This window comes from Theropithecus gelada, chromosome 5 (assembly GCF_003255815.1).
Source record: "Theropithecus gelada isolate Dixy chromosome 5, Tgel_1.0, whole genome shotgun sequence".
NCBI classification, from domain to species: Eukaryota; Metazoa; Chordata; class Mammalia; order Primates; family Cercopithecidae; genus Theropithecus; species Theropithecus gelada.
In genome coordinates, this window is record NC_037672.1 from 91549654 (window position 1) to 91575869 (window position 26216).

Consider the following 26216-nt stretch of genomic DNA (forward strand, 5'->3'; position numbering starts at 1 on the left):
TTTGATGAACAGAAGTTTTTAATTTTAATAAGTCCAGGTTATTGGCCTTTTCCATCATGGTTATGGTTTTTGTATCTTCAGAAATCATTGCCTACTAGAAGCAAAGGTAGATTGTTAAAATACTGGTCCCAATGAATCATGCTTCTCTGTGGCCACACCCCTTTGCAATGTGACTTTCCTGTTCTTCCCATGAAGAGACAGAGTCCACCATTTCACCATCTCTTAAATTGGGATGGCCTTGTGATTTGCTCTAACCAATCAAGTTCAGAAGCAATGCTGTGTAACTTCCAAGACTAGTCCTGAAGTGGTCTTTTGTGGCTTCTGCTTTTGCCATCATACTGGTCAGAGTGCAAACTGGGATAAACTCTGGGAAACTATTTGACCTCTAGCCTGCTGGAAGATGAGGCCATGTAGGGGAGAACAGAGGCATTCCAGTTGACAGCCAGTATGCAAGACATATGAGTGAAGCCAACTTGGAACTTCAACCCTGCCACTTCCCCAGTCAAGCCGTCAAATGACTATAGACTCATGAGTGACCCTAGGCAAGGCCAGAAGAAAACTCCCAGCCAGCACATAGATTCATTTTGGTTGTTTGAAGCCATTAAGTTTCAGGGTGGTTGGTTTTAAAGCAATAGATACAATTTATAATAGGAAAATATCAAATACCTACAAATATATCTAAAGATATGCTGTACCTCTATACAGAAAACTGCAAATATTGAAAAAAATGAAAGACCACCTAAATGGAGGACTATATACCATGTTTATCAATTAGAAGACTCATTATGGTAAAGATGTCATTTTCCCCCAAAATGGTCTATAGGTTTAATGCAGTCTCATTCAAAATCTCAGATGGCATATTAACAGAAATTGACAGGCTGATTCTAAAATTTTTAGGAAATTCAAACAACTAATAGTGCATACAAACTTCTTGAACACAGGTTAGCAAACTACAGCCATCAAGTCATATCTGGCCCACTGCCTGGTTTTGTAAATAAAATTAGTAGAAAACAGCTATCTGGTTTACTTACATATTGTCCATGGCTATGTTTGCACTGTAATAGTTCAATAGTTACAACAAACACTATATGGTTTGCAAAGCCTAAAATATTTACTGTCTGCCCTATTTAATTTTCCTATTAGTTTTTGAGTTATACATTCTTTTTATTATTCTTCAAGACTTCTAAGGCTCACAAGTGAATTGAATGATTTTTCTCTTTCCAGCACTGAGAGAGCAGCAGTCTCTGCCGACCTTCTCAGTCTCCCAGGGGCTAGTGTGTGATTTCATAGCCTCTCCCCCTGCAGATAATAAACAGGAACAGCAAATGTCCCAAGGGGAAACTGCACAGAGACTATTGGGGTCACTTCTCTGCAGTTCTCTTTTCTCCAGGATATTGGCCCTCAATATCTCACTATCTATCTTTGAAAACTGTTTTCCCAGCCCAGTGAAACTGTAGGGCATAAACTCTAGGCCACTGCTTTCTGTTCAGCCTCTATGCGCAGGGGCGTGAATATGAATACACCTAGAGTAAGCACTGGGGCGGGTATTGGGCTCACTTCGGTACTTTTCTCTAACTCTTTGAGTTTTCGCTGATAGGATTCAGCTTCCATAGTTGTCCTTGCAGGATTGTTCTTATATAGGCTACTCCATCACACCCAGAAGTAGAACCTCGACAGTTAAATTTTAACCTTCATTTGAACCTTGAATAAAGAAAATGCCGTGACAGGAAAACTGATTAGATGTGAACTGGAGGGTGCTCTGTGCACAAACTACCGTGTTTTGTATGCTCTGGCTGGAAAGGTGTGGACCTGTATCTCTCAAGCCATTGTGCAGCCACAGGACTATATGGTTGGGGTTTGTCTTTTAACAGAATAAAAATCAGCAATAATTATATTGAATAGTACCCCCCCAAAAGGCTGTATCATTAAGTATGCAGTACAAAAATAAGCCATTAGTCAACTGAAATTATTTTCAAATTTATTAGTATACTTGGACAAACTGGACAAGATAAGGGATAATTAAGATTTTAACATTTTGTATGAATAAAGATTAATGCACAGGTTCCATGTTAGATGTCAACTGCATTTTACTAATACAAAGAAATCCACTGATAGCTTTTGACAATGGCTGCCATCAGCTGTATCTCACTAGAAAAGCTTAACATGTTTTCCTTCAGAGATGCTGTCAAGCAAATAGCCTAAGGGCCGGTGAAACCTGAGAGACTGAAATAAAAGGAAAATAAGGTCAAAGAGATCATTTTTGAAATAACTGAAATGTCTAATTTTAATTCTTTGTGGGTATAATATAAGCTACAATAGAGAATGTTAAATGTCGAATACTAAAATACTTTCAGAGTAGCTGCTTAATGCAGCTAGTTTGAGTTTCTCAAAGTCCTAATGATTTCATATATCTATATATATATTAGTTGTATTGTTTAATAGTATAATTTAAAAAAAGAACTTAGAAGTCAAAACAACTGATAATATCAAACTGTCCAAAGCTAGGAGCTTACCTTGAACACACTTAACTTTTACTTCAGCCTGGAAATTCTGAGAGTCCAGCGTTCTTTTCTACTATACCACAGTGCTATTGTTTTATTTATATTTTGCTGAAGAAAATGTACTTTAAGTTATTTTTAAAGTATTCCTTTTTGTAACTATTTTTTTTAGAGACAGGATCTCCCTATGTTGCCCAGGATGGTCTTGAACTCCTGCCCTCAAGCAGTCCTCCCCGCTCAGCCTCCCAAAGCTCTGGGATTACAGGCAGGAGCCACCACACCCAGCCTGTACTTTTATATCAACATTAGGAATACCCCCAGAGAAGGAAAAACCACATTTGGCTTCTACATCCAGTATTGTTTGGAAATAACATGTTTGTCATTCATTACTGTCCAAAAAGAAAGAAAAGAAAAACAAGATTTAAAATGGATCTTGATTGCCAGTTCACAAATTTAAAACTGACACTAGTCTTCTGAGAATTATACTTCTCATAAGCAACAGACCTGCTTAATTCTAAGTTGCCTTTATTATATTGACTAGAGGGGAAGCACATCTTTCATTTCCCTGTCTTATGTTACACAAAGGTCAGGCAAAGGTTGTGAAGATTTTCATAAAACCTGCAAAATGAAGAATATCCTTTACTGAAATGGAACCTCACAGGTCCCTAGAATGGAATGGGTTTTGTCAGTATAGCTGTCACAAGTGTGTGCCTCTTGTTATATTAATGCTATCCCTGCTTTTGTTAGTTCCATGTAAATGATTTGGCTTGAATGGGGATAAAATTCTAGGTCTGCAACCAATCCTAGAACTTCAAGTTAGCTTTAAGTTTGGTGTTGTATATGGACGGGCTGTTACATTACCCATTTCATTGTGCATATTAAATGTTACTGTTACTTATTTTTAGTGGCTAGATGATTGTAAGAGGACATTTGGTGCCAAAGAAGACATGTATAGGATAAACACAGATGCACAAGTAAGTTTCTTGTTCTTGTTTTTGCTGTATTTCTGTATCAGGTAAAACAATGCATATGTTCAAATATCCTTATTTGATTATTTCTAAAAATAAAGAATATTTGTAAAACTTTTCATTTTGGTTATCAAACAATCTTTGTAAAAGCTCAGTGAAATACTGGTTTCGTAATGAAAAATTCACTTTAATAAAAATGAACGACCAGGTTGTGACTGAAGCTTAATAACATTCAATAGATAAGCTTGATGGATATCTGGAAAGCCCAGGTCAGCTTTTAGTTGCATGTGCCTCTTAAAGAAAAATTTGTTCCATGTTAGTATTCTGCTATTCTGTTAGATAAATTGGTCAAGAAAGCAACCCTAAGAATAACGTGATATAATACATCCATACTAAAGGTAAAATTAGAATTGGATAAATTAATAATGTTTTTCTCTAATATAAGACTGAGTGAAAATAAAGCATTATATTTTCTTAGAAAGGTGCACATACATAAACACATACATTGAAGTGAGGATAAGTTAGGGCCTACAAATTATTCTAATGGGAGTGCAGCTTCATAGGGGAAAATACATTCATCAACTGAAAATTATTTCCATTTGACATCAGAATTCCAGTCTTTTATATTCTACCTTTGGTTATATTATTACAGATTTCTAGTCTCTGTAAAGGTTATACTATTATTAGGTTATACTATTATAGTAAAAAGTTGAAGTTTTGCAAAAACTGCAGTGTTGAGAAAATAACAGTATACTCGCTAAGTATTAACTATTTGCCAGCCTCTATCGTTATCTTTATCCTTACAACTCAAGTCAAGTAGTTGCTTTAATTATCCCGGTTTTGAAGATGAGGAAACTGAGGCTCAGAGAAGCTGATTTATCTAAAATCAGCAAATAGTGAAACCAAGATTGAAACCTAGGCAGGCTGACTCCAAATCCTGCACTAATGTTAAAAAGAAACCGCGAAGTCATCTATGTAAAGAAATGAAGATAAGGAATTCTAGACCAGAATTAGATCCTTTGGTTCTAATTCTGTCTTTGCCACTGTTTAACTGCATCGCTTCAGCAAGTAATGCAACCTTTTTTCCTACAAAAACTAGGTGTTTATATTAAGTGATTTTTTTTATATCCCCTCTACCTTGAAGAAAATTATATCCATCTTAAGACCAAGTCAGTTAGCATAGCTTGAGATTTTCTACTAAGTGGAAACTGAACATTTAACACTTTCATTTATATTTCAGCTCACCTTTCATATTCAACTTTTTTGAGGGTGGAAGATCCTTTTTATGCAACTCGATCTGTCCTTGTGTACCAGTCTTGTCTTTTGCATAATAAGCAGTCAAATATTTGTTAGATGAATAAAAGAGAATGTGCAAATTTTAATATACTTTAAAATGTGCATATATATATACACACACATTCATCCACAAAAACAGCCCTGTTAGCATATTTAGAGTAATTGCTGGTAATTCAGAGCTGTAAAATTCATTACATTTGTGTTATTTCCTATAATTATGATCATAAACTTTATCAGCAGTTTATGTTCCATTACATCCCAAAGTAGAGGCTATGCATATATGCTTGTAGAATCAGTTCTACTTTATTTGTGCTAATAGAAGTGAGGAAAGGTATTTACAATTCAAATTGTTAATTTCCATATGAAATAAACTGTATGAACTAAACCCTCAGAAATTTAGATACGGAATATGCTTGACCTTGGATTGTGCTCAACCGATGTTTACTGGATGAGCATCCACGTAATTTATGGTAAGCGGCGTGGAGCTAAAGTTCACCTTTGCTTATTTAGCAAATCCCTTCTAAACTGATAGGAATACACTTTATGAAAAACAGTCCTTCACAGGAAAGTATTTAGAAAAGCAGGCTTAAGAATGACTTTTAGAAGGTACATTTACAGTATAACAATTGCTGTTTTAATTAGAAGTCATTCTCCTCGTAATGAGACCAGATCAGTTGCTGTACATGTGTTCATATAGTTTTTAAGATGGTTCATAAATTTTTACTGTGTTTTACATACATTATGTTGATTCAAACCTAGTCGGGTTAAGTTTCTGAAACCTACTGAAGTACCTTTGGAATGCAATTTAGAACACGCATCCGCTTTTGATATTTCACCCTGTGGCTCAGCACCAATTATGGCAAAGTAGGACCTAATTAGACCATAAAGGATAGGAAGCCTGGAATGAGCCACCCCAGAGATAATCTTTTGATGGTGATGGATAAGTATTTATTATGTACGATTATAAGCCAATTCTTTTCTGAGAAGTAATAGTAATTAATTTGTTTCTTATTTTCTAATCATAAGTTTTCCAGTTTACAAATGTAAGTTTTATTACAGTTGGGTTTTGTTTTTTTTTTTTAAACCTGGATAGCCAAATTTGCCAAGATCACAATAGTTCAGTTTTATTCATTGTAGCTTTTACACAGAAATAAGTCATAGCCTAAATGTAATTTATTATTTGGCAGTGTTTAAAAACACCCTGAATTGTTGCAGTAAATGTCTAAAAAGTTTTATTCTGGACATAACTTCATATAGTTTTCTTTGGGGTATAAATATATGTTCTTCAGTTTACCTGGAACATCTGTGACCCTAGTTAAAATGATTTCTTACACTAATTCTTGGTCTTTTTCTTTCTTTGTATTTTTTGTGACCTGATCACCTTCTTGCTTAGCAAATGGAAATACTAGCAGTAAGTGACCTGTCTTGATTTATAGACCACTCACCCTTGCCAGATAAACTGGTTTTCATCTGCCATTTGTCCATTTGTGACCTAGCAATGTTTTGTCATGGACTACTTTACAAGTAGTATGTGCTTCAGTTTTGCAAAGCCCTAATCCATGAAATGTTGGTTCTATTAAAATAGATGTTAAAATACATAAAATTAGCAGTCACCTTTTTCTTAAACATATCTCCTTTTAAATTTCTTAGTTTTAAAAAAGTGCTTTTTTTTTTTTTTTTTTTTGAGATGGAATCTTGCTCTGTTGCCCAGGCTGGAGGGCAGTGACATGATCTTGACTCACTGCAACCTCTGACTCCTGGGTTCAAGCGATTCTCCTGCCTCAGCCTCCCCAGTAGCTGAGATTACATACACCCACCACCATGCCCTGCTAATTTTTTTTGTATTTTTAGTCGAGACAGGGTTTCACCACATTGGCCAGGTTGGTTTCAAACTCCTGAGCTCAAGTGATCTGCCCGCCTTGGCCTCCCAAAGTGCTAGGATTACAGGCGTGAGCCACCATGCTCAGCCCACGTGTTAATTTCATAGTTTCATTTCAATGAGATTACCAAGTAGTTTTCTTTAGAAAACTGATCTCACTTTAAAAGACAGCTTTTCTTACTTTTTAGGTAAGCGGTTATCCGGTTTCACTTTGCTTTGTCAAGCATTTGTTGATAAATGCAGTGAGATCTACATCTCAATGAGAGCAAAAGTCTTTGCATTTGTAGATTATTTTAATTATGAATTTAAAGTTTTAAATTCTAATGAATCCTTTTTAAAGTATCCTATTAATTGCCTGCTGAAACAGTCTATTTGTAGAATGTGAAAATGTGCTTAACATTAAAACTGAATTATGTAACCAGCAGTGATATTTGTTTTCATTTTAATCTTTGTCTTTAAAGCATATTTTGCCTGCCTTTCATCAGCTTCACACCATATTAACTTGCTTACTGCAGAAAAATAAACGACAAGACAATTTTAACTATAAATTTTCATTGGAAATATGCTGTCTAGAAAACAACACCTAAATTTAATGTAATGTTATTTATTTCTAGGAATTGGAGCTCTGCCGAAGATTATACAAATTGCATTTTCAATTGCTGCTTCTGTTCCAGGCCTACTGTAAACTTATCAACCAAGTAAATACAATAAAAAATGAAGCAGAGGTAAATATTCAGTTGTATTAGGCATCAGTAACTGATTCTAGAAAATTTTTAAAATATACATTTATTAGTTGTTAGAATAGCTTAAGTCAAAAGTCACTTAGAGTGGTCTTTTTTTTTCTTCAGTTAAGGAATAATTTGTTTTTTAATGATGTGCTATGTCAGGACCTATGAGTAAATAAGACAGCAGATACCCAGCAGTTGTAAAAGGTTCCAGACCTTAAAGGCTTCCACAGCAGAAACAGATCATCTATAATCAAAAGTCAAGTAAAAGCCAGGGATGGTGGCACATACCTGTAGTCCTAGTTACTTGGGAGGCTGAGCTGGGACAATGACTTGAGCCCAGGAGTTAGAAGCTGCAGTGAGCTGTGACTGTAGCACTGCACTCCAGCACAGGTGACAGAGCAGGACCCTGTCTCAGAAAATCAAAATAGTCAAATAAAGCACATCAGTTCAATACAGACATAAAACTGTATCATCAACCCACCTCCCCCAACATGTTGTTCATATTTCTATAGTTTTTGATTGTTTGTTTGTTTTTTGAGGCAGAGTCTCCCTCTTTTGCCCAGGCTACAGTGCAATGGCATGATCTCAACTCACTGCAACTTCCACCTCCTGGGTTCAAGCAATTCTCCTGCCTCAGCCTCCCGGGCAGCTTGGACTACCAGTGTGCACCACCACGTCCAGCTAACTTTTTTGTGTTTTTAGTAGAGACAGGGTTTCACCATGTGGGCCAGGCTGGTCTCAATCTCCTGACCTCAGGTGATCCACTGCCCGGGCGTCCCAAAGTGCTGGGATTACAGGCATAAGCCACCACACCCAGCCCATATTGTTATAGTTCTATTAATGCACACAAGAATAAACATGTTAAAAAATATAGCCTCAAAGATGCTAACTTTAGTCTTTTTCCCCCCTTGTCATCTGCTGGTAATAAAACTATCACTGGGGAAATGATTTAATTTCTTAGTCATTAAATCTGTAAACATATATATATATATTTATATTTATATTTATATAAATACCCTGGGGTAAATCATCTTTTAAAATCTAAAGACTTTACTGTCACATAGTTTTCATGATCCCCCATAACAGTAAATGTACTTTTACTATCCAAAATGTAGTAATATTAAAACCAATATAGACATCTGTTTATTACAACTTGTTGCTTTATCAAGAACATTTAATTTCAAGACTACTATTTGGTGGAATTTATTTGCTCCTACAGAATGGAGTACTTGAAATATTAACTGCCCTTTCTTCCAAGGCAAACATTTTTAAATACTCTTTAAAATAAGAGCAACAATGGTACTACCATCAGGTATATTCTTGTAGCCAACTAAATGTTTTTGTTACCAAACATACGAATAGATCCTTAAAGATGTATTTGTTTTAGGTCATCAACATGTCAGAGGAACTTGCCCAACTGGAAAGTATCCTCAAAGAAGCTGAGTCCGTTTCTGAAAATGAAGAAATTGACATTTCCAAAGCTGCACAAACTACTATAGAAACTGCCATTCATTCTTTAATTGAAACTTTGAAAAATAAGGAATTTATATCAGCTGTAGTACAAGTCAAAGCTTTCAGGTAAAACGTGACAGGATTTAAAGGTGATGCCTTTAAATTAGACAGGAAGTTTAGTAATACTAGGTTTTCATTTTCAATTTGCTGTTTCCATATCATGTCTTTATGAAAGGAAAACATGAGTATCTTTAACAGTTGCCATTGAAATGATACCAATTTTAGATTTCTTTTCACTTTCAGGTGGTACTTTGAGTAATATTTGCTCAAATATTAAAACAGATCATGTTATTCACAAGGAAATGTTGTTGTTATAGGTATTTAACTTAAATTGAGTTAGTCTTAACTAATAATTGCCTAAGTCTCAGAACTGAAAAACTATTGTGTATTTTCAGATCTCTCTGGCCCAGTGATATCTTTGGCAGTTGTGAAGATGACCCTGTGCAGACACTGTTACATATATATTTCCATCATCAGACGCTGGGCCAGACAGGAAGCTTTGCAGTTATAGGCTCTAACCTGGACATGTCGGAAGCCAACTACAAACTGATGGAACTTAATCTGGAAATAAGAGAATCTCTACGCATGGTGCAATCATACCAACTTCTAGCACAGCCCAAACCAATGGGAAATATGGTGAGCACTGGATTCTGAGACACTTCAGGCCTTTAGGAAAGAAACTAAACTGAAGATGATGAAGAATATTAAACCAAGCACCTTTTATGGACCCTTGCATTCACTGATAACTTTCTGGCAGCATCTACTTTTTAGTTTAACTAATGTCAAACTGTATCAAAAACAAAGATCTGAAAGAAAAAAAATCTGGTATTTTAACAGCTGCCAACATCTCCCACAATAACTGTATGAAGAAGGAATTTTTTAATTACTTAACCTACGTGAAAAGAAAAGGGCTAAAAGTGATGCCTACAAATACATTACTTTCTGGGGAAAGAAAAGAATTCCAAGAATGTTTGCAATAATGGCCTCCAATACTGAAACATCCAAAAGCGGGTGAAATGAGGCTGAAATCAAGGCTGTTTCATTTTAGCCGAAGACCTGCAAAGCTGCTTGAATTTCTAGCAGTCGAAAACCTAACCTACAATTGATGCTTAATCATCCAGATGAACATGCAGTCAGCTATACACATCAAGACTCATTTACAAAAACCATTGATTTTTCAGTATGTGGGATAAGGGTTTGGGTTTTTTTGGTTTGTTTTTTGGTCTGTATAAGGAATTATGTGTGTGTGAGTTGGGATGTGTGGATATGTGATATTTTCAAGGTATGGATGTTTGGTTATAACGTCTCAGAGCATGCCTAAAAGAGCACTGCAAGATTATTTTTGAAGAAATGTTATTTTATTAGATCTAACTCTTCATAGTATGTAAATGTTAGAACATTTTAATAATATTTTAAAACTGGGCTTTCCCAGTATTTCAAAAAGAAATAATATATCTGTTAACGTTATTGGAATGCTGCTCAGTTCTCTGATCAGTGCTTATGTTACAATTGTTGATAACTAACCAAAGTAGATGCCTGCAGAGACTTTAAAATGTAAAATAAAGATGTATGCTGCCTGTCAGCTATTCTCATTAGAAAAGTTAACTTATTTTACTCCATATAGAAACTGTAGAGACTAAAACCAGTATTTTCTTGTACATTTGTGCCATGCACTGTTATATAAGAATAGGTGTACAAAGCTAAAGAAAAAAATGTGGTCACTGATGATGGAATATATGACTTGCAGGCTTTGAAGTCTGCAGAATTCAAGAAAAGTGCTGCAAATGCATTTTTTATATGTTTATTCAGGACTCACATGTTTTACCCTAAAGAAAGAAACCTAGGGCTAGGGGAAATGAAAGCAAGCCTGAAGACTGACTACCAAAACATGCAGTATACTTATTCACTGTGTAAGTCTGTAGTATAACATGAACTGGAGTCTCTACCCTTTTTTAAATTGCATTTTGTAAGAAAAGAAAAAAAAAAAAAGAATGTAGTCCCACAACTCCTGATTTGAAAGAAACACCTTGTATTTTTTATATACATCTCTTATCCACTGTGATCCACTGTGACTTTTCTTTTAAACTGGGCTCTGTGATTCCAGAGTTTAGAATGTAGAAATGAAATGCTTAGCTTTACCTTTTCTTGGGGGTGTGGACCCTGCCAGAAATGTAATTACGTATGCTCAAGTGCATTAACTGAAGGCACTGTGCACACCATTGGACTGCTGACCACAGTTACATATCCAGTAAAATTCCATATCTGGTCACGGCTCATTCATAATCACTGTACTTTTGGACCCTGATAAAGACAATTATTTTGATGGTGTTCTGGTACTGTAAGTGGTATCCTTTAAATTATTTAAAACTTTTGGGTGTGGGGCAGGCAGAGAGGGATGGTGTCCAGAGATACATTACACTTTACATCCTATCTTACTCTCCCCTGTTTTTCTCACCCTCCTTACATCCTTTTTGTTAAAAATAAAAAGCATTGTAGCTGTTGGTTTGTGTTGTATTTTAACAAAGAATGAATGATTAGAGTATGCATCATTTAGAAACCTTTCAAATGTTACCCCGTTGAATTGCCTTAAAAAAGAACAAAATCAGTTGACTACCCAACCAAACCTTTCAGTTGATACTTGCTTTTTGCATTTATTTATATGTAACTAAGTCTATTAATAAAAATGAATATACCTCCCGCAATCAAGATGCAAACAAATTCATGAGGATGGCCTTCTGCAACAGCATTTTCCTCCAACCTACACTTCTCTGCTCCTCAGCCTCTGAATCCCAAGTTAGTATTTATTAAATATATCCAGTGCTTAATTTATTACCTGATTTAGTTCTATTTGGAGGCCAGTTTTTGCTACATACAACCTTTTTCTTTTGCACACTACAGTTATTTTTAAATAGTACGCTTACAAGACAACAGTAAAAGCAGCAATCTGGCAGTTTCTTCATGCTGCTTCTAAAACAAAACCACAGGATTTCTTATTTTAAAATATATTTTCTACTTTTAGTGATGTAAAATAGAGGGTGTGGCAAAACACATAACCTCCCTTAAATTTAGGAAATCATTACATGCTTTCTTGGAAAAAGACTCAAGAGAAGAGTAAGGATCCTCATTCAGGCCTATGAGTAAATACTGCTCACATAAAACACCAGGATAACCTAAACAAAAGGAGAGAGACAGTATTAAAATCCATTTATTGGTATTGTATAGCATTTTCTTCCCTAATTTTTCAAAGTAATCCATGGTTCCTTTAGAAAATAAAGGAAATATGAAGAAAACTACAGTTACTTCTCTTGATACCCAGAGACATCTTGGAGTATTTCCTTCTAACCTCTCTCAACCTGTCTTAAAATCTATTTACATCTTGTAAGTTTTTGGATTGTACACATAAAGAGTTTGGCAGTGCCTTTTCATTGCTCGAATGTAATCACCATAATCTGAATGGCATGTTTTTGTGCCACTTTGTTGAATATCTGCATGCCCACCCACCCTAAGTAAAACAGTCTGATCCTTACTTTCCTCAGCTGAAAAATAGGGTTAGCTGCTATGTTAGGAAAATTAATAGCAAGCAATATTAAAGAACAATGTAACCATATTAATAGCCAGTGGAAATTTCTTAGGACTCAATGCAGGTACCTTTTATGTAATTCATTCATTGAGCAAATGCTATTGATCACATTATGTATCACTTGCATGCCACAGTACATATGGGTTTCCTACCCCTGTACCTACCCCCAAACAACAGGAATATGTTAGAATGAGTAAAAAAAACATCGCCTTTACCCACACCAGTTCTTGTCATTTCTCTTTAGCCTTGCCACCACTTTATCTGGTCCCTGCAAGTCTCCTTATCTACAGGTATCTACTGTATAGCTGGAGTGATTTTTTGAAAGTGAGTCTATATGTCACCATGCCCTACTATCTCCAGCATACCTTTAAAACTTTTTAGTGCAGCCTGACAAAGTGCCTGTAGTCCCAGCCACTTGAGAGGCTGAGCCAGGAGGATGGATCACTTGAGCCCAGGAGCTTAAGGCTGTGGTATACCCTGATAATGCCTGTGAGTAGCCCCTGCACTCCAGTAGAGACCATCCTCCTAATGAAGGCCTAAAACACCCCTCCAGTCTGGCACTGCTAGATTCACCTGGCATGTCCTCCAGAGTATTCCACCGTGGCCTCCTCCTGGTGGTTTTCTACCACAGGGCTTTTGCAGATTGTCGCCCTAATCTGGAAATTTTCCCCTCGCCATTTTTGCCTCATTCAACTTATTTGAACTGGAGTTCAGCTGAGGTGTCATTCTTTTAGGCAGGGTTTCCCTGACCTAAGTCAGGTCCCTTACTGCAGAGGCACTTTAGCAGATTGTCCTTATCACAGGTCAGAACCTCGGTTTTACATTGATGTAAAAACTAGTGGCCATCTGCCCGCTGTACTAGAAGCTCCATGAGATGCCACCTCTTCTCTGCTGAGCACAAGTTCTCATGCTTCAATTCCATTAGTAACAGCTGGGGGTGCCTGTTAAATGTAGGTAGGACAGGTATCCAGTAATCTGCATTTTACACGCACCATCTCCGTCCACATCGATGCAGGTGGGCCTTTCCCTTCGAGATACAGATTCTATGGAGACCTCAAACCCACTTTGGCCCCTTTTAACAAGTGTCCAAGAATGTTAAGACTTAGTGCTATGGCCTAAGGTAGTAAGGAGTTCACTTAAGTGGGATGTTAGACAATTGGAGGCATAATTAGCACATGGTTCCAATTATATGGTTTCTCTAATTAAACCAATACTACAACTTTAATTTCATCAGATGCACTTGAGGCTCTAAACTCAGTCCCATCCTCAACTAGGAGCATTCTGGCAGTGGGGCCTCAGTGTTGTCATGAGAAGCTACTAGATGCAGTTAAGAGTCTGGCATCCCAACTAGCACCAAGTCAGTGAAGACAAAGGCTAAGGCCTACGCCTCTAACTTGACATCTTATAAGTACATTTAGGAGGCCTACTTTAAGAGAAAAAAAAAAAAAAAGCTTTGAAGAAACACAAAGTCTACTTGATGGGTTATTCAGTGTCTTAAAGCAGCCATTTGCCCACAGCCACCCTGTTCCAAGCCCCACTTTTGCCACATTTGTGAAACTGACTAGTCAGTCAGGTTAGTTTTCCCAGCCTTCCTCTACCTAGTAGCTTACCTCCTAAAGTCACCCGGACACTAAAGCCTTTACCTACCCATCACCGCCATTCAGCATTCTTACTCTACCGTTAACCTCCCAACGGTCTCATGCAACCAAGAAATGGCTCTGCCTCCACCTCTCCCAAAAGAATGCCTTAATGTTACAGCTAGGCAGCTTTTTTTTTTCTTTTTTGAGACGGAGTCTTGCTCTGTCGCCCAGGCTGGAGTACAGTGGCACAATCTCTAGGTGGCTTTTTATTCAGTTAACTGCCTTCTAAGCTTCAGTCCTCCAGAGCTGCCTAAATAGTAGACCTCGTCTATGAGCCCCCACTAAATTGTTTTCCAAGTAGCCACAGCCTAACTCAGAGCCTGGCCCACTCTCTGCCATCAGCAAGCATTTATAAAGGTGAAGTGACAGGCCCAGACTGTTAGCACAAGACAAGCACTCTTGAAACTTTATTTTCAAAGACAGATTTTATGCAATGTATAAACTGTTGCAATACCTTTATTTGAAGGCTTTTTCAGAATACACTGCCTTTCATGAAGTATTTTGAGAAGGGAGAGGTGGAGAGGAGAGGCACGGAAAAGCTCACTCATCTACTCCGTCAGTGCATGCACAGCAACACTGACTTTCACCTAAATGATGTATTTGAAGCTGAAAGTGCTGTCACAGGACAGGCGTTTGCCTTTGCATCTACCACACAAATCTTGACGGTGGGGCCGTTTAGGGTCCACGTGGCGAAGTTTTACTGGGCAGGAACATCTAGTTTGTTTACAACTCTGGGGGAAAAAAAAATACAGAAGGGCGTACAGAAGATAAACCCTTAGTGATTTCCTAGGACTTCAACATTTCTCTAGTCCATTCAAGTACTTATTGAATGCACTCTAAGCAAGGTCCCATAGTAATCTTGTTTTCCCTCTACATCCCTACCTACCTAGCAATGACAGGGCTAGGAATAGTGGGTGTTTAACCATGCTGTAGTGCTGCTAATATTGCATCAGATCCAATTATGAGTTGTGAAGTTTCTTTTGCAACTTTTTAAGAGGAAGGGTAGAGAACAAGTCAGGGATGAATTTGACAACGAACACCAAGAGCAGAGTGGTTAAGGCATCCTCCTTTACAAACATGCCCGGCCCTGATCTAAGTGATTCTAAGTGGCTTGCCATACTTAGTTTCTCTCCACCACCCCAGGGTGTTAATGCTTCTAAATATCCAACGTGGGTCAAGTGTATTGATTAGCCTGTCTCAATTGGCAATTCAGACTCCATTAGCTGTGTGATAAGAGGCGAATTTAGACTTTCCTCTTAAAGATTAGCTAAGCCCCTTAGCACAGTTAATAGCAAGCAAGTGCTTAAGCAATGCTTAATTAACATATTGCTTGCTTACCGTTACAGTCAACTCCCCATAAAGCTAGACAACATAGATTTATCTTAAACTGTCCCCCTTTGTGAGCTTTCAGGCAAGACAAACTAACCCCATGTGCTTAGACTCAATACCTTGAGGTTGTGCTTCCTAAGAGGCATTTCGGTAAAACAGTCAACCTTGACTACTTCATGTTAGCTGACAAGCATGTTTTTGTTAATTTTCTTATATATCTGACTAAGTAGCAAGTAAGGCAAGTATTCTTCCGTATTGCAAGTGAGGTTAACAGTTTTAGAAGAGGTTAACAAGAGCAAGATTTGCAAGGGCAGAAAGAAGCTAACACCAAGGCCCCGTTTCCCAGGTGAGTATTGTTTCTACCACTCCTAACAAAAGCCAGTTGAAACCTAAGGTCTGGGGACCTGGCCTCTTTTTGGAAGTATACTCAAACTACACTAAAAACCTCTACGACAGCCCAGGTCAGACAAAATGCAAAACATCTGACTTACTTGACAGGTGATATCCTCCACTCGGTAAGGGTTATAAGACTTCTGACAAGTTCTGCAAAACTGTTTGAAGTAAACCTGTGATGAGAAAGAAAATAAAACAAAATTGCCTTGACACTTTTAGCAAGAAGATGCCAGTCACCTGGTATTTCTTACCTTGTTAGTTCCCTGTACACACCACACATAAGCACTCTCCCAGCGGATGTTGCAGTCCTTGCAGTGGTAATAGCCATATTTCTGCTCTAAGAACTGAACAACAGGATATGTCAGTTTAACCAACATAAGACCTGAATTATCCTTCATTTCCAGACATTGGGAAGGATCTACTTGATATCTGAAACTGTCAACTTCACTCCAGATCATGAAAGAAAGCAGGGTCAGGTTTGGGTATGCCTCTTCAATACAGTAATTAAGTGAGCTAATAGCCTAGTCAAACAATTAAGCAAGCATGGGCCTTAAAGTTCATATACCAGATTAACTCAGTTCATAAGGCTGGCTGATAAATGAATAATTAGGGACATAATAGTTAAACAGTTCTCTGAAGTTTGGGATTCTTCAGGGAGGCCTTTTAAGATGAAGCCTGATCTTAGACTATGCACACATGAAAGGTATTAAGCTGAAGAAAAATAAGACTCCACATCCAAGGAACTTTAAGGGGTTCACCAAGATCACATTCTTCATGCTGCTAGTTAATTCCCAAACAGTAGTGCCAGGAACCGAAATTGTACGTAAGCCATAATTCATATTCAATATGAACAAAAGTAGTGTTATCTAAACTTCCCTTCTTCCCTCCCAGTGAGTAACCAGTTATACACACGTTTTTAGAGTTAGGCTTTTAGAATTGGAAGGAACTCTGGGGAGCACTTAATTCAGTCTGCTCACCTGTGAGACTGACTGTTAAGTCCAGGAAGGTTATGACTGGCCTAAGATCACACACAGCTCGTGCATGGCCACGCTGGAAAGCCCTGGCCTCTCGATTCACTCCTCACACAAGCAGCCTACCGCCACCAACACCGCCCCTCAAAAGGAATACCAGCCTGTGATGGCCGTGGAAGAGACCGCGAAGGACTCCCTCGGGCTTCTTACCACCTCTTGTGCCTTTCCACTTCTGCTAGGTCACAACTGCCCTCTGCGTGCCCCAGCCCTTTAAAGGTTCGGCCTGCTGCTCTCGGGCGGCAATACTGAGCAGTCCAAATGCTTTCGCAGTATTGGATTTCTGAGGTGGGGGTGCTTTTTAAAAGCAAAGCAAATTCCTAGGAAGGGGCATTTTAGGAGCTCCAGCTTTCCAATAGCCTGGAAGCTTGTAAAGGAGAAGTCAGAATTGCTAACCAGAATCTCAGCAGTTGAAGGGTTTTTGCCACATCTAGTGCAGAAATGGGAGAGGGGGATTCTTCGGAATCGACTCTCCTGCCTGCAAGTGCTCCCGAAGTTCAGTTGTGCGTACTCATAGGTCATCCAACCACGCGGTCAGGACTGGCCTACACGCCCACTGCCCAAGGTTTACAGTGCAAATATGAGGGTTGTGAATGTCCCAAGGGCGTTGCCCTGGCCAGCCTGTGGAGCAGCCGAGGCGAGTAAGTCAGGCTGTCGGGACAAGAGACTGCTGTGGGGTAAGACACCTGTCGCGGGCATTGGCTGTTTCGGAAACACGGAAGTGGCCACGCTTAAGGAAGCGCCACACCTTCAAGTGTACCCGAAGCAGTCACAGGGCCCGGCCCCAGGAAGACACCCGCATCCCCGGGCTCTCCTGTGCCCTCACCGCCCCAGGCCTTACTTGGAAGCGCAGCCGCTCCTTGCCCGGCTCCGGGCTCCGTGGCGACGGCCTCTCTCCCGCGGCGGCCGCCTCCCGTCCGTCGCCGCCGTCTCGGGCCCTCCCTGCCGGCGGAGGTTGCCCCGGGCTCCTTAGCGCCGACCGCGGAGCCGCCTCCCCCTCCTGGGCCTCTCGCGGCGGCAGCTCGGGACCGTCGGTCGGCTGCTCCCAGCTCGCTCGGACAGTGGCCTGGGCCTCGCCGTCGTCGTCATCGGACTGCAGCCGCCGGGGCGCCTTCCTCGTCCACACCTCTCCCTCCTCTGGGTCTTGAACCCTCGCGGGCGGCGGCCCCCGCTCTCCATTCGACGCCCCGGACCTCTGCTCGCCCGCCGCGGCCCCGGGTCCCTCCAGGAAGGTGGTGAGACGGCGCGAAGCCACGGGCGAGTACACGGCGACTGTGCGCGGGAAGCGCAAGGGCCGCGGGGCGCCGTTCTGGGGGCTGCCCTGCTCCAGGCCTCGACAGGCTGGCTGCTGGGAGTTAGAGCCGCCGCCCGTGGTGCCCTCGGCCATGGGGCCGGCCGGGGACTCGGGGTCGCGGGCCCGGCGCTGCAGCGTGCGCCTCCCCAGCGAGCACTGTACCGCGGCGTCGATGCGCGGGCTCACCTGCACCGCCACGTCGCAGCTGCCGGCCCTCCGGGCGCGCGGCCCGAGACCCGGCCCCACCTGCGCCAGGAGAGCCATGAGCTGCGCCCGCTGGTAGCTGTCGAAGTACTCGGCGGCTGTCAGCCTCCCTCGGCCCGGGAAGAACGACGAGGCCGCGCCCACCGAGGATGGGGAGGAGGCGGGAAGGCAGCCCCCGCCGCGGTGCTGCCAGTTACCGCCCGCCGCGCCCTTGCCCTTGGTGGCCGCCGGGTACGGGTACGAGCAGGGGGGGCACGCCGGGAACACGTAACCGTCCAGCACCTCGTCCCCCAGGGCCGCCATGGGCGCACCGCTGCCGCCCGCCGCCGCACCCTAAATAGGCGACTCGCCGGGGCAGCCGAGCGGAGGCGGGGACGGCCCTCGGCTGGAGCTCGCACGCTGCACCGCCCTCCACGCCCTTCCAGCCATCGGCCCGCGTCCCCGCCGAGGGGGCCCCTCTCCGTCCTTCTCCCTACGGAAACTCTCCACGCCCGGATGTTGGCACAATGACCCTTAGATTATCTGGAAAGTGGGCTTTCTTTGTGATGAAAGGACTGATTCGTAAGGGAACCAAGGCGCCCGAGATGGGTAGGATTTCAATGAGAGAAATTCATCACCGGCATCAGCTGAGTCGGCTACTCCCGGTGCCCTGATTGTTCCAGGTGCCTGCGCACCGCCCCCCTCCCCCCGCTCCCCCTTCCCCTCGCTCCCTCCTCTCCCGCATTCCCCGCACCAGAAAGCCAAGGTTAGGCCGGGTGCCTCTGGCTAAACGAGCGAAAGTGCCAAGGTTTGGGAACTGTTCTGGGTCTGTTATTACTCATTGACTCAGATGATAGTTTAATCTCAGAGCTGCTCGAGAGACTACCCATTAAGCCCCCTCGGCGAGTTCATGGAGAACCACCCAGGGATCTTCGTCTAGGCGAATTGTTTTCTCCCCTGGAACGTGTCCTTTCCCAGTCCCAGTGATGACCCGGAGGTACCATTTTGCTCTGCTCCAGAGTGTTTCTGCAAAATTTCCCAACCAAATCATTCCTCCAAAAGATAAATTGATTTGAGGTGTGTTTACATAAATGCAGAAGACCAATCGAAAAGAACATGGCCTGTCCACTAGAAAAAATGTTGATTATTCATTACTAAGTAGATACCAGATCAAATAATCAAATACATTAATGTAACTTTTCTCTGATACTGGTTTGACAAATAGTATATTTCCTTATTTAACTGACCCGTTTTGGAATTTTTCTGAATACAGGTCAAAATTCAACATTGTCAGGAATTTTAAGTAGAGCAAGCACACTTTTTTTTTTTTTTTTTTACAACAATTACACTAAACTCAATTATGCTTAACAAAGATAGCTTGGTTTTACTCATAAGATAGTGCGCCAAAATTCTACATTTCCAAGATTCTGTTTTCTAAAAGTTTCTGAATTTGCAACAGTCATAGAAATTGGTGATGGTAAAAACTAAAAAGCACATTTAATTCAGACTTCAGGTTAGCCATCCCAGGTGCAAATTATATTATAGCATTGATTTGTAATTTGTGACAACGTTTGGTTAATACACCAGCAAACCTTAAAATGAAAAGATCAGAATTGTTACATGTATGATGTGAACCAGTGTCATCTTTTATGTTAACCATGTGCACTACCACACGCCATAAATATGAAGCAATATTTCAGCAAGACGAAGCTCCTGTGTATCTCCACATTTAGAGAGAAGTCTGAGTGGTTTCCATCATTATATTTTCTGCTTTCACTGTGCCATAGGAAGTGTCTGCCATTTCCTCTTCTTTTAGTTTTTTATAAGAAATATCTGTATCTTCATCTTCATCTAGAGGATCTCGCTTGTGCAACATTTCACTTCCATACATTTTATAGATTAAAACAAAAATCCCTGCTTCTGCAGACTGGAAAAGCGCATAGAGCAAAGGAAACATGTACATGCTTCCTATGAATTGCGGCGGAAAGGCCAGTTTTAGAATGGCTGTACAAAGCTGCACATTCTGACTACCTGTTTCCAGACATACAGTCCTCTTGCAGTTGGGTGGAAGATGGAAGAGAGTAGCTAAACCATAGCCTGAGGCGTAGCCTGCCAAAGGCATAAAAATTGCTATCACATAAACAGCTGCAGGAATACTTGCCAACAGTTGAGGTCCTAACATAGTGCCGGTCATTATGAAAAGTACCACCAGAGTCACCAGCAGAGACCACAGGGAAACCTAGTAATAGAAAATTACAATGAGATGGTTGAAGATGAATTCAGGCGAGAGAATCCTAAGCTCAGGGAAGAAAACACCCATCTAGTATGATCTCCAACACAAAATGGAGGACCTTTGACAGAATATTTCTGAAGACGGGCAGGCCACCTCTTCAGGAAGCATCCAGAGCCACATTGGGCAGCTCTGATTGTTTGGAGGCCTGTCCTTATGTTGAGGGACAATTTGCCTTCTATAACCTCTAGCCATTGACTTGGATATAGGCTGTCAGGAGCAACAAAGACCACCTCTTAAAAAAAAAAAAAAAAAAAAAAAAAAAAAATTTTCTGAAAAAAAGCTCTTAAAAACCGGTTATCAGGGAAGGCTACTCTTCTCCAGGCAGATAGACCCCAGATTAAAGCCTCCATCACCTAACTTTGTTTTGGTATCCTGACTGTTCTGAACATGTGTTTCGTTTGTGAATGTGCCTCTTAAAAACAGGGCATTTAGCACTGAGCCTAATACCCCAGGTATGGTCTGATCATTAGAGCAGACAAGTGGATATTTACTTTCCCTGAACTGAACCCCATGTTTTCCATAAGAAATTGGTTCTCATTTTACGTGAGTTAAAACTTGTGAAACTTGATTAAAATGTCTGAAGCTCAGTGTGTGATTTTTTTTTTTTTTTTTGAGACGGAGTCTCGCTCTGTCGCCCAGGCTGGAGTGCAGTGGCCGGATCTCAGCTCACTGCAAGCTCCGCCTCCCGGGTTCCCGCCATTCTCCTGCCTCAGCCTCCCGAGTAGCTGGGACTACAGGCGCCCACAACCGCGCCCGGCTAATTTTTTGTATTTTTAGTAGAGACGAGGTTTCACCGTGGTCTCGATCTCCTGACCTTGTGATCCGCCCGCCTCGGCCTCCCAAAGTGCTGGGATTACAGGCGTGAGCCACCGCGCCCGGCCTGTGTGATTTTTTTAACCCTGAAAATATATTGCAGAGGATTGCTTGCAATATTGAAACAATTACCTATTCTTAGATTATGTAAGAGAAAAAAATGTAAATAAAGATGTGAAGAATTCTTTGCAATTTGGCAACTTTCCCCTTTTTCATTTGTTCATGAGAAACCTCCCATCTGTAAGTCTCTAATGATGCTTAGGTATTATCACAATAGATGAATTTTAGATACAGTACAATTGACTTCTGTATAAAACATGTAATCTTGATGTTCTGACTGGTACATTTCACTCATTCAAATAAAACAGGCTGTATGAATAGTAAGGTGGAAACCTAAAAATTCCTCTCCTACTCCTCCTTCTTATTGGTAGTTAACTTATTATTTTTAATGAGGAGTGGGCAGGGGAAGGAAACTCGATCCAGAGAGAACAGTTTAAATGTTGCTTCTGGTTCCCTGGATAGCTGTGATATCCCTTTTGCAGTCTTTGGGACTGGCATGACTCTACACTCTTAAAAAGTTATTTAAAATTTATCAGCTGGTCACAAATTCTACCCTAGAGGATGCCGCAATAATTATTATATAAGGTACAGATACTACAGATGTACAATTGGCAGAAACCAAGCTATTACATGTAAAAGCATACCATTTCAAAGTATGTCACATTAAAAGCATTGACAATCTGATTTCTTCATTTTGAAATATTGGCTCCAAAATCCCTTAGAACTTTTAAATCATTTGGGCAAGCACTGACATTGAATGCTCATTTTGAAGTGTTTGCAAAGGTGTAACAATTATATAAACCGTTTCTTAATAGTGTGTTAAAGAATAGGGCAAGGTTAACCTTAAATTCAAAGGTAGCTAATCTTATTGATCTATTATATTTGAATATTAAATACATTAATTTATTTATATATTTATATTAAATATACTTCTGTTTTTGGTGTGTAGGTCATTTGACTGACTTTCTCTTAGACTTCCTAAGGTTTTATAGTAAATGCCATCACGTTAATAGCATTAGCTTAATGATTAAGATTAACAAGTTCTTAATGCATCTCAAGAGTATGAGTATACACAACAGGTATTAATATATGCGTATTTACATGTACACATATATTTTTACATTCACATATACATGTTTATTATGGAGCAGGATTTCTTTTACTCAGGGCTGGATATATGCACAGAAAAGAACTCTCTACTTTTCATATTAATAAAAGCTGACTATATAACCAGATTACTTTAGAAAATAAGTAAAACAAAAGATTATGTCTTCTCGAATCTACATAATTGAAACATTAAGGTGGCTCTTTTTCTCTTCATTTGTCCAAAGGAATTTGCCTGTGCATTTTGCAGTAATAGTTACGTATTTTATTTGATTAATTACCTGAAGTCAGCATCCTGGTCATGGTTTATTCTTTTTCACTACTATTTTTGAATTTTCAAAGACAGCTTAATTTTACAAAGATTTTTTTTCCTCCAGTCCACTACTAGAATCTACTAAACTACTACTAAACTACTAAAATCTCTACTGCTACAGAAAGCATTAATTTTTTTAAAAATCAAAGCCTTCGGAGAAATATTGCACAAATTATAGAAATCCCCCATCTTTTCACTAGCTTTAGAAGCCATAAATATTGCAATGGAGAAAGAAAAAGAAACACATTTAGTGAGGGCAATATAATCTCCATTATTTATCCAGGACCCAATTTTATTTTGTGCTTTAAAGTGAATATTTTGTGTGTTCTATTACTACAATGTAACTTTTCCATTACTTTTGTCCTATTAGTATCAACTTACTTTTAAAAATTTAATAAAATGTTAAAGGAACCTACTATGGAGTTTCTCAGAATTCCAGTTCCATTTTTGAAAAGATAGCCATGCATTTCTAAAATAGTGCACCAATTCTATTAAAGTAATTATATTTAATCTGCTTTGATTTTTAATTATATACAATTAGTGGAAAATATGTTGCCATTTAATTACACTGTCATCTTCCCCACCCCTCTATGATCTGTTTCCTCCCGATGAGTACTGATAGTTCTTTTATGCTGGTTTTGATTAAGCTGTGTCTTCATTAAAGCTATTATTCTAGGAATCCCAAAAGTGGAAGTTATCTTCGTAGCATAAACCTTTTTTAAAAAATTTTATCCATGCAACTACTTCCAAGTCCTTTTCTTCCTTTCCCCCTTCTCCAAACTTCCTCACATTTCTGCTGTGGGTCAGAGATCAAGGGCTCTCCAAGCTAGTATGGAAAGGGAAGAGGGGCCTTACCTTCACAATGTAGTCAGCCACCCGGCTGTATTTGTAGCGAATGAAGACGCCCAACCCGATAGGGATGAGAGTGCTACAGAGTGTCAGGGTCACAGTCCCTAGGGGTAGTAACTGCACGATAGGGGTGTTGATCCAAGCCCAGCTGTAGATCCACAGGCACAGGGGCATCAAGACAAGGGCCAGAAGCGTGGAGGAGATGGTCATGATGATGCTGCAGAAAAGGGAATGAGCAGAAATCAGAACGAGCTTTGAGTCAAACAGCCAGCCAACCTTTTTATTGTATGTTGAGAAGGTGAAAGGGGAGACTGCGAATCCCAGGGTTGAAGTCTGGGCAGAACCTACATCATCCAAGGAGAGTGCCAAGAGAGCAGCACGTTTAAGACCAGTGGAATTATGAACCCAAGGCAGGGGGGAGAAATAAGCCCCCTGTCTCAGTACTGCTGCCCTCGGCTTTATAAAGTCTATTGAGCCTGGATGATTCTGAGGGGAAGGAGCGTTCTTCCTTGCAAGCCTGCTGCAAGGTAAGCAATGGTAAAGCTGCTGACTGCTACTTTTGGCTGAACTCAACAATCCTGCCCTCTATGTGAGATTAGTTTCTCCGACGGGCCAGTAGCCCTATTTTACTTTTACGTTGCCGGCGAGTTCTAGTTCAGCCTTCCCCTTCTCTTTGTCTTCCACTGGACAACGACCTGTGCTGCCAGCCCGATGCTAGGAGAGGACGGCGAGGGACACTGCTGAAGGGCCGCGCTGCGCATGGAATCCCGGCCTTGGAGCAGCCCCTCGCCGTCTAGCTAGCTCCCCCAGCAGCACAATCTGCGGGTTGGCCTTGACTTCTAAAGCCTGGGGGTCATCATCTTCCTCTCCTTTCCTCCTCCTTCCTCCACGCCTGATTCCAACCCCTCCACTGCCTCTGTCCTTCGTCCTGAGCCCACGGCCGTAAACGCGCGGCTGGGATGAGACAGATGCCCAAGGAACAGACAGATCCGTACCTGAGGTTCATGTCGCCGTCAACCAGCAGGGACATAAGATTTGAGAGATTGCCGCCGGGACAGCAGCCACACAGGAGCACCGCCACGGCGGCCACCTCGTCCAGCTTGAAGGCGAGGGCCAGCAGGAAAGCCAGCAGCGGCAGGAGGCCGAACTGACAGAGCGCGGCCAGCAGCGCGCCCACGGGCCGGCGGACGTGCGCCCCGAAGTGGTTTACGTCCACCGTGCAGCCCAGGCCCAGCATGGTGATACACAGGGCGGCGCCCACGAACACGTTCAGCCCGTGGTTCAGCGGCGTGTCCCAGAACGGGGGCGCGTGGGGTGCCCAGGGCCGAGGGAACGGGGAAGGGCCGTGGCTCGCCGCGCCGCCCGCGAGGCCGCTGGTCGTGGGCTCCGGGGTCGGAGTGGGACCGGGGCTGAAGCCGAGGCTCGAACCCGGCCCGAGGCTGAGCCCGGGGCCGGGGCCGGCGCTGGAGGCAGGGGCGAGGGCGAGGTCCGTGCCAGGGCCCGGGCTGCTGGAATTGGGCGCCAGGGTGAAGTTGTCCCGCAGCAGAGGGGCGAAGAGCAGGGTCGTGTTGTCGGTGCCGTCCATGGAGCGGCCCGAGCTGCGGATTCCGGTCCCCGCCCGCCGCGTGACTCTCTCCGTCCCGCGGTCGCCGCAGCCGCCGCCCGTCGTTCTGCCCGTCGGTCTCCGAGCCGCGGCTGCGCGCAGCTGACTTGCTCGGCGGCGTCGGGGACGGCGGGCCTGTCTCCGCTCCCGGGTCTGCCGCCGCCCGCAGCCTGGCACTCTGCGCAGCACGGCCCCCCGGGTGAACCCAATCGCTGCGCAGGGTCCGCGTTCCGGCCCCGCGCCCCGCAGGCCCCGCCCCGCCCCGCCACCCGGTCCCCTCCTGTGAATCGCCAGTAAGTGGTTCTGTTAGAGTGTAGCCAGGGGCGGAACAAAGACCTGACAAAGGACCGGAGCAAGAAAAAACCGTTCCTGGCTGCCGATCAAGTTCTCTGATGGGCTCTGCCTCTTTATAATGAAATCTGGACACCCAGACACACAAAGTGGAGGGGGTGGGTGGATAACCTCATCGATGCACGCGCATAGACCATAGAAACTGTTCCTATAGCCTGCAGCCCTAAAAGGGGTGCTTGACTTAATACCATCGTTTCTCTGGTAAGCATGACACGATATCTGGCTTGAATTTGCAAACAATTTTTTGCATGATTTTCATGTTCAGTCTTAAAGTAGAATGTTTTGGCAAGTGCGTGTGCATTATTTCATTCGATTCTTACAGCAAAGCCGTGAGATAGATACAATTTTTACAAGCTCGATTTTTACAAACGAAGAAACTGAGGCACGGGGAAGTGTCAGTCTTGTCAATCGAACCCACAAGTACCTGGCTGAATCTGCACGGTGATGTGTCCTTAAAGAGGGCAGAGAAGAGCTTGGTTAACAACAGTCTCCATGAAAAATG

General features: G+C 41.8%; 3 protein-coding genes across 4 annotated transcripts in view; 1 reads left to right on the top strand and 2 right to left on the bottom strand.

The window, feature by feature from the left end:
* Positions 1-11382, top strand: part of FRYL (FRY like transcription coactivator) — a 285169-nt gene extending 273787 nt beyond the window's left edge. For both annotated transcript variants that reach the window (XM_025385755.1, XM_025385754.1), the window contains 5 exons: positions 3404-3472; positions 6156-6173; positions 7256-7366; positions 8757-8947; positions 9277-11382. In XM_025385755.1, the coding sequence (XP_025241540.1) occupies positions 3404-3472; positions 6156-6173; positions 7256-7366; positions 8757-8947; positions 9277-9535 (648 nt within the window). In that variant the 3' untranslated portion in view covers positions 9536-11382. The remainder of the gene's footprint in view (positions 1-3403; positions 3473-6155; positions 6174-7255; positions 7367-8756; positions 8948-9276) is intronic.
* A 3162-nt stretch (positions 11383-14544) lies between these two features.
* ZAR1 (zygote arrest 1) lies at positions 14545-18692 on the bottom strand. Its single transcript, XM_025386628.1, has 4 exons — positions 17693-18692; positions 16075-16167; positions 15922-15996; positions 14545-14832 (listed from the first exon to the last, which is right to left on the bottom strand). The coding sequence occupies exons 1-4, from the start codon at positions 18650-18652 to the stop codon at positions 14689-14691; spliced, it is 1272 nt and encodes a 423-aa protein (XP_025242413.1). The 5' UTR covers positions 18653-18692; the 3' UTR covers positions 14545-14688.
* A 1104-nt stretch (positions 18693-19796) lies between these two features.
* Positions 19797-25558, bottom strand: SLC10A4 (solute carrier family 10 member 4). Its single transcript, XM_025386272.1, has 3 exons — positions 24756-25558; positions 23767-23977; positions 19797-20567 (listed from the first exon to the last, which is right to left on the bottom strand). The coding sequence occupies exons 1-3, from the start codon at positions 25343-25345 to the stop codon at positions 20058-20060; spliced, it is 1311 nt and encodes a 436-aa protein (XP_025242057.1). The 5' UTR covers positions 25346-25558; the 3' UTR covers positions 19797-20057.
* Between the last annotated feature and the right edge of the window lie 658 nt (positions 25559-26216).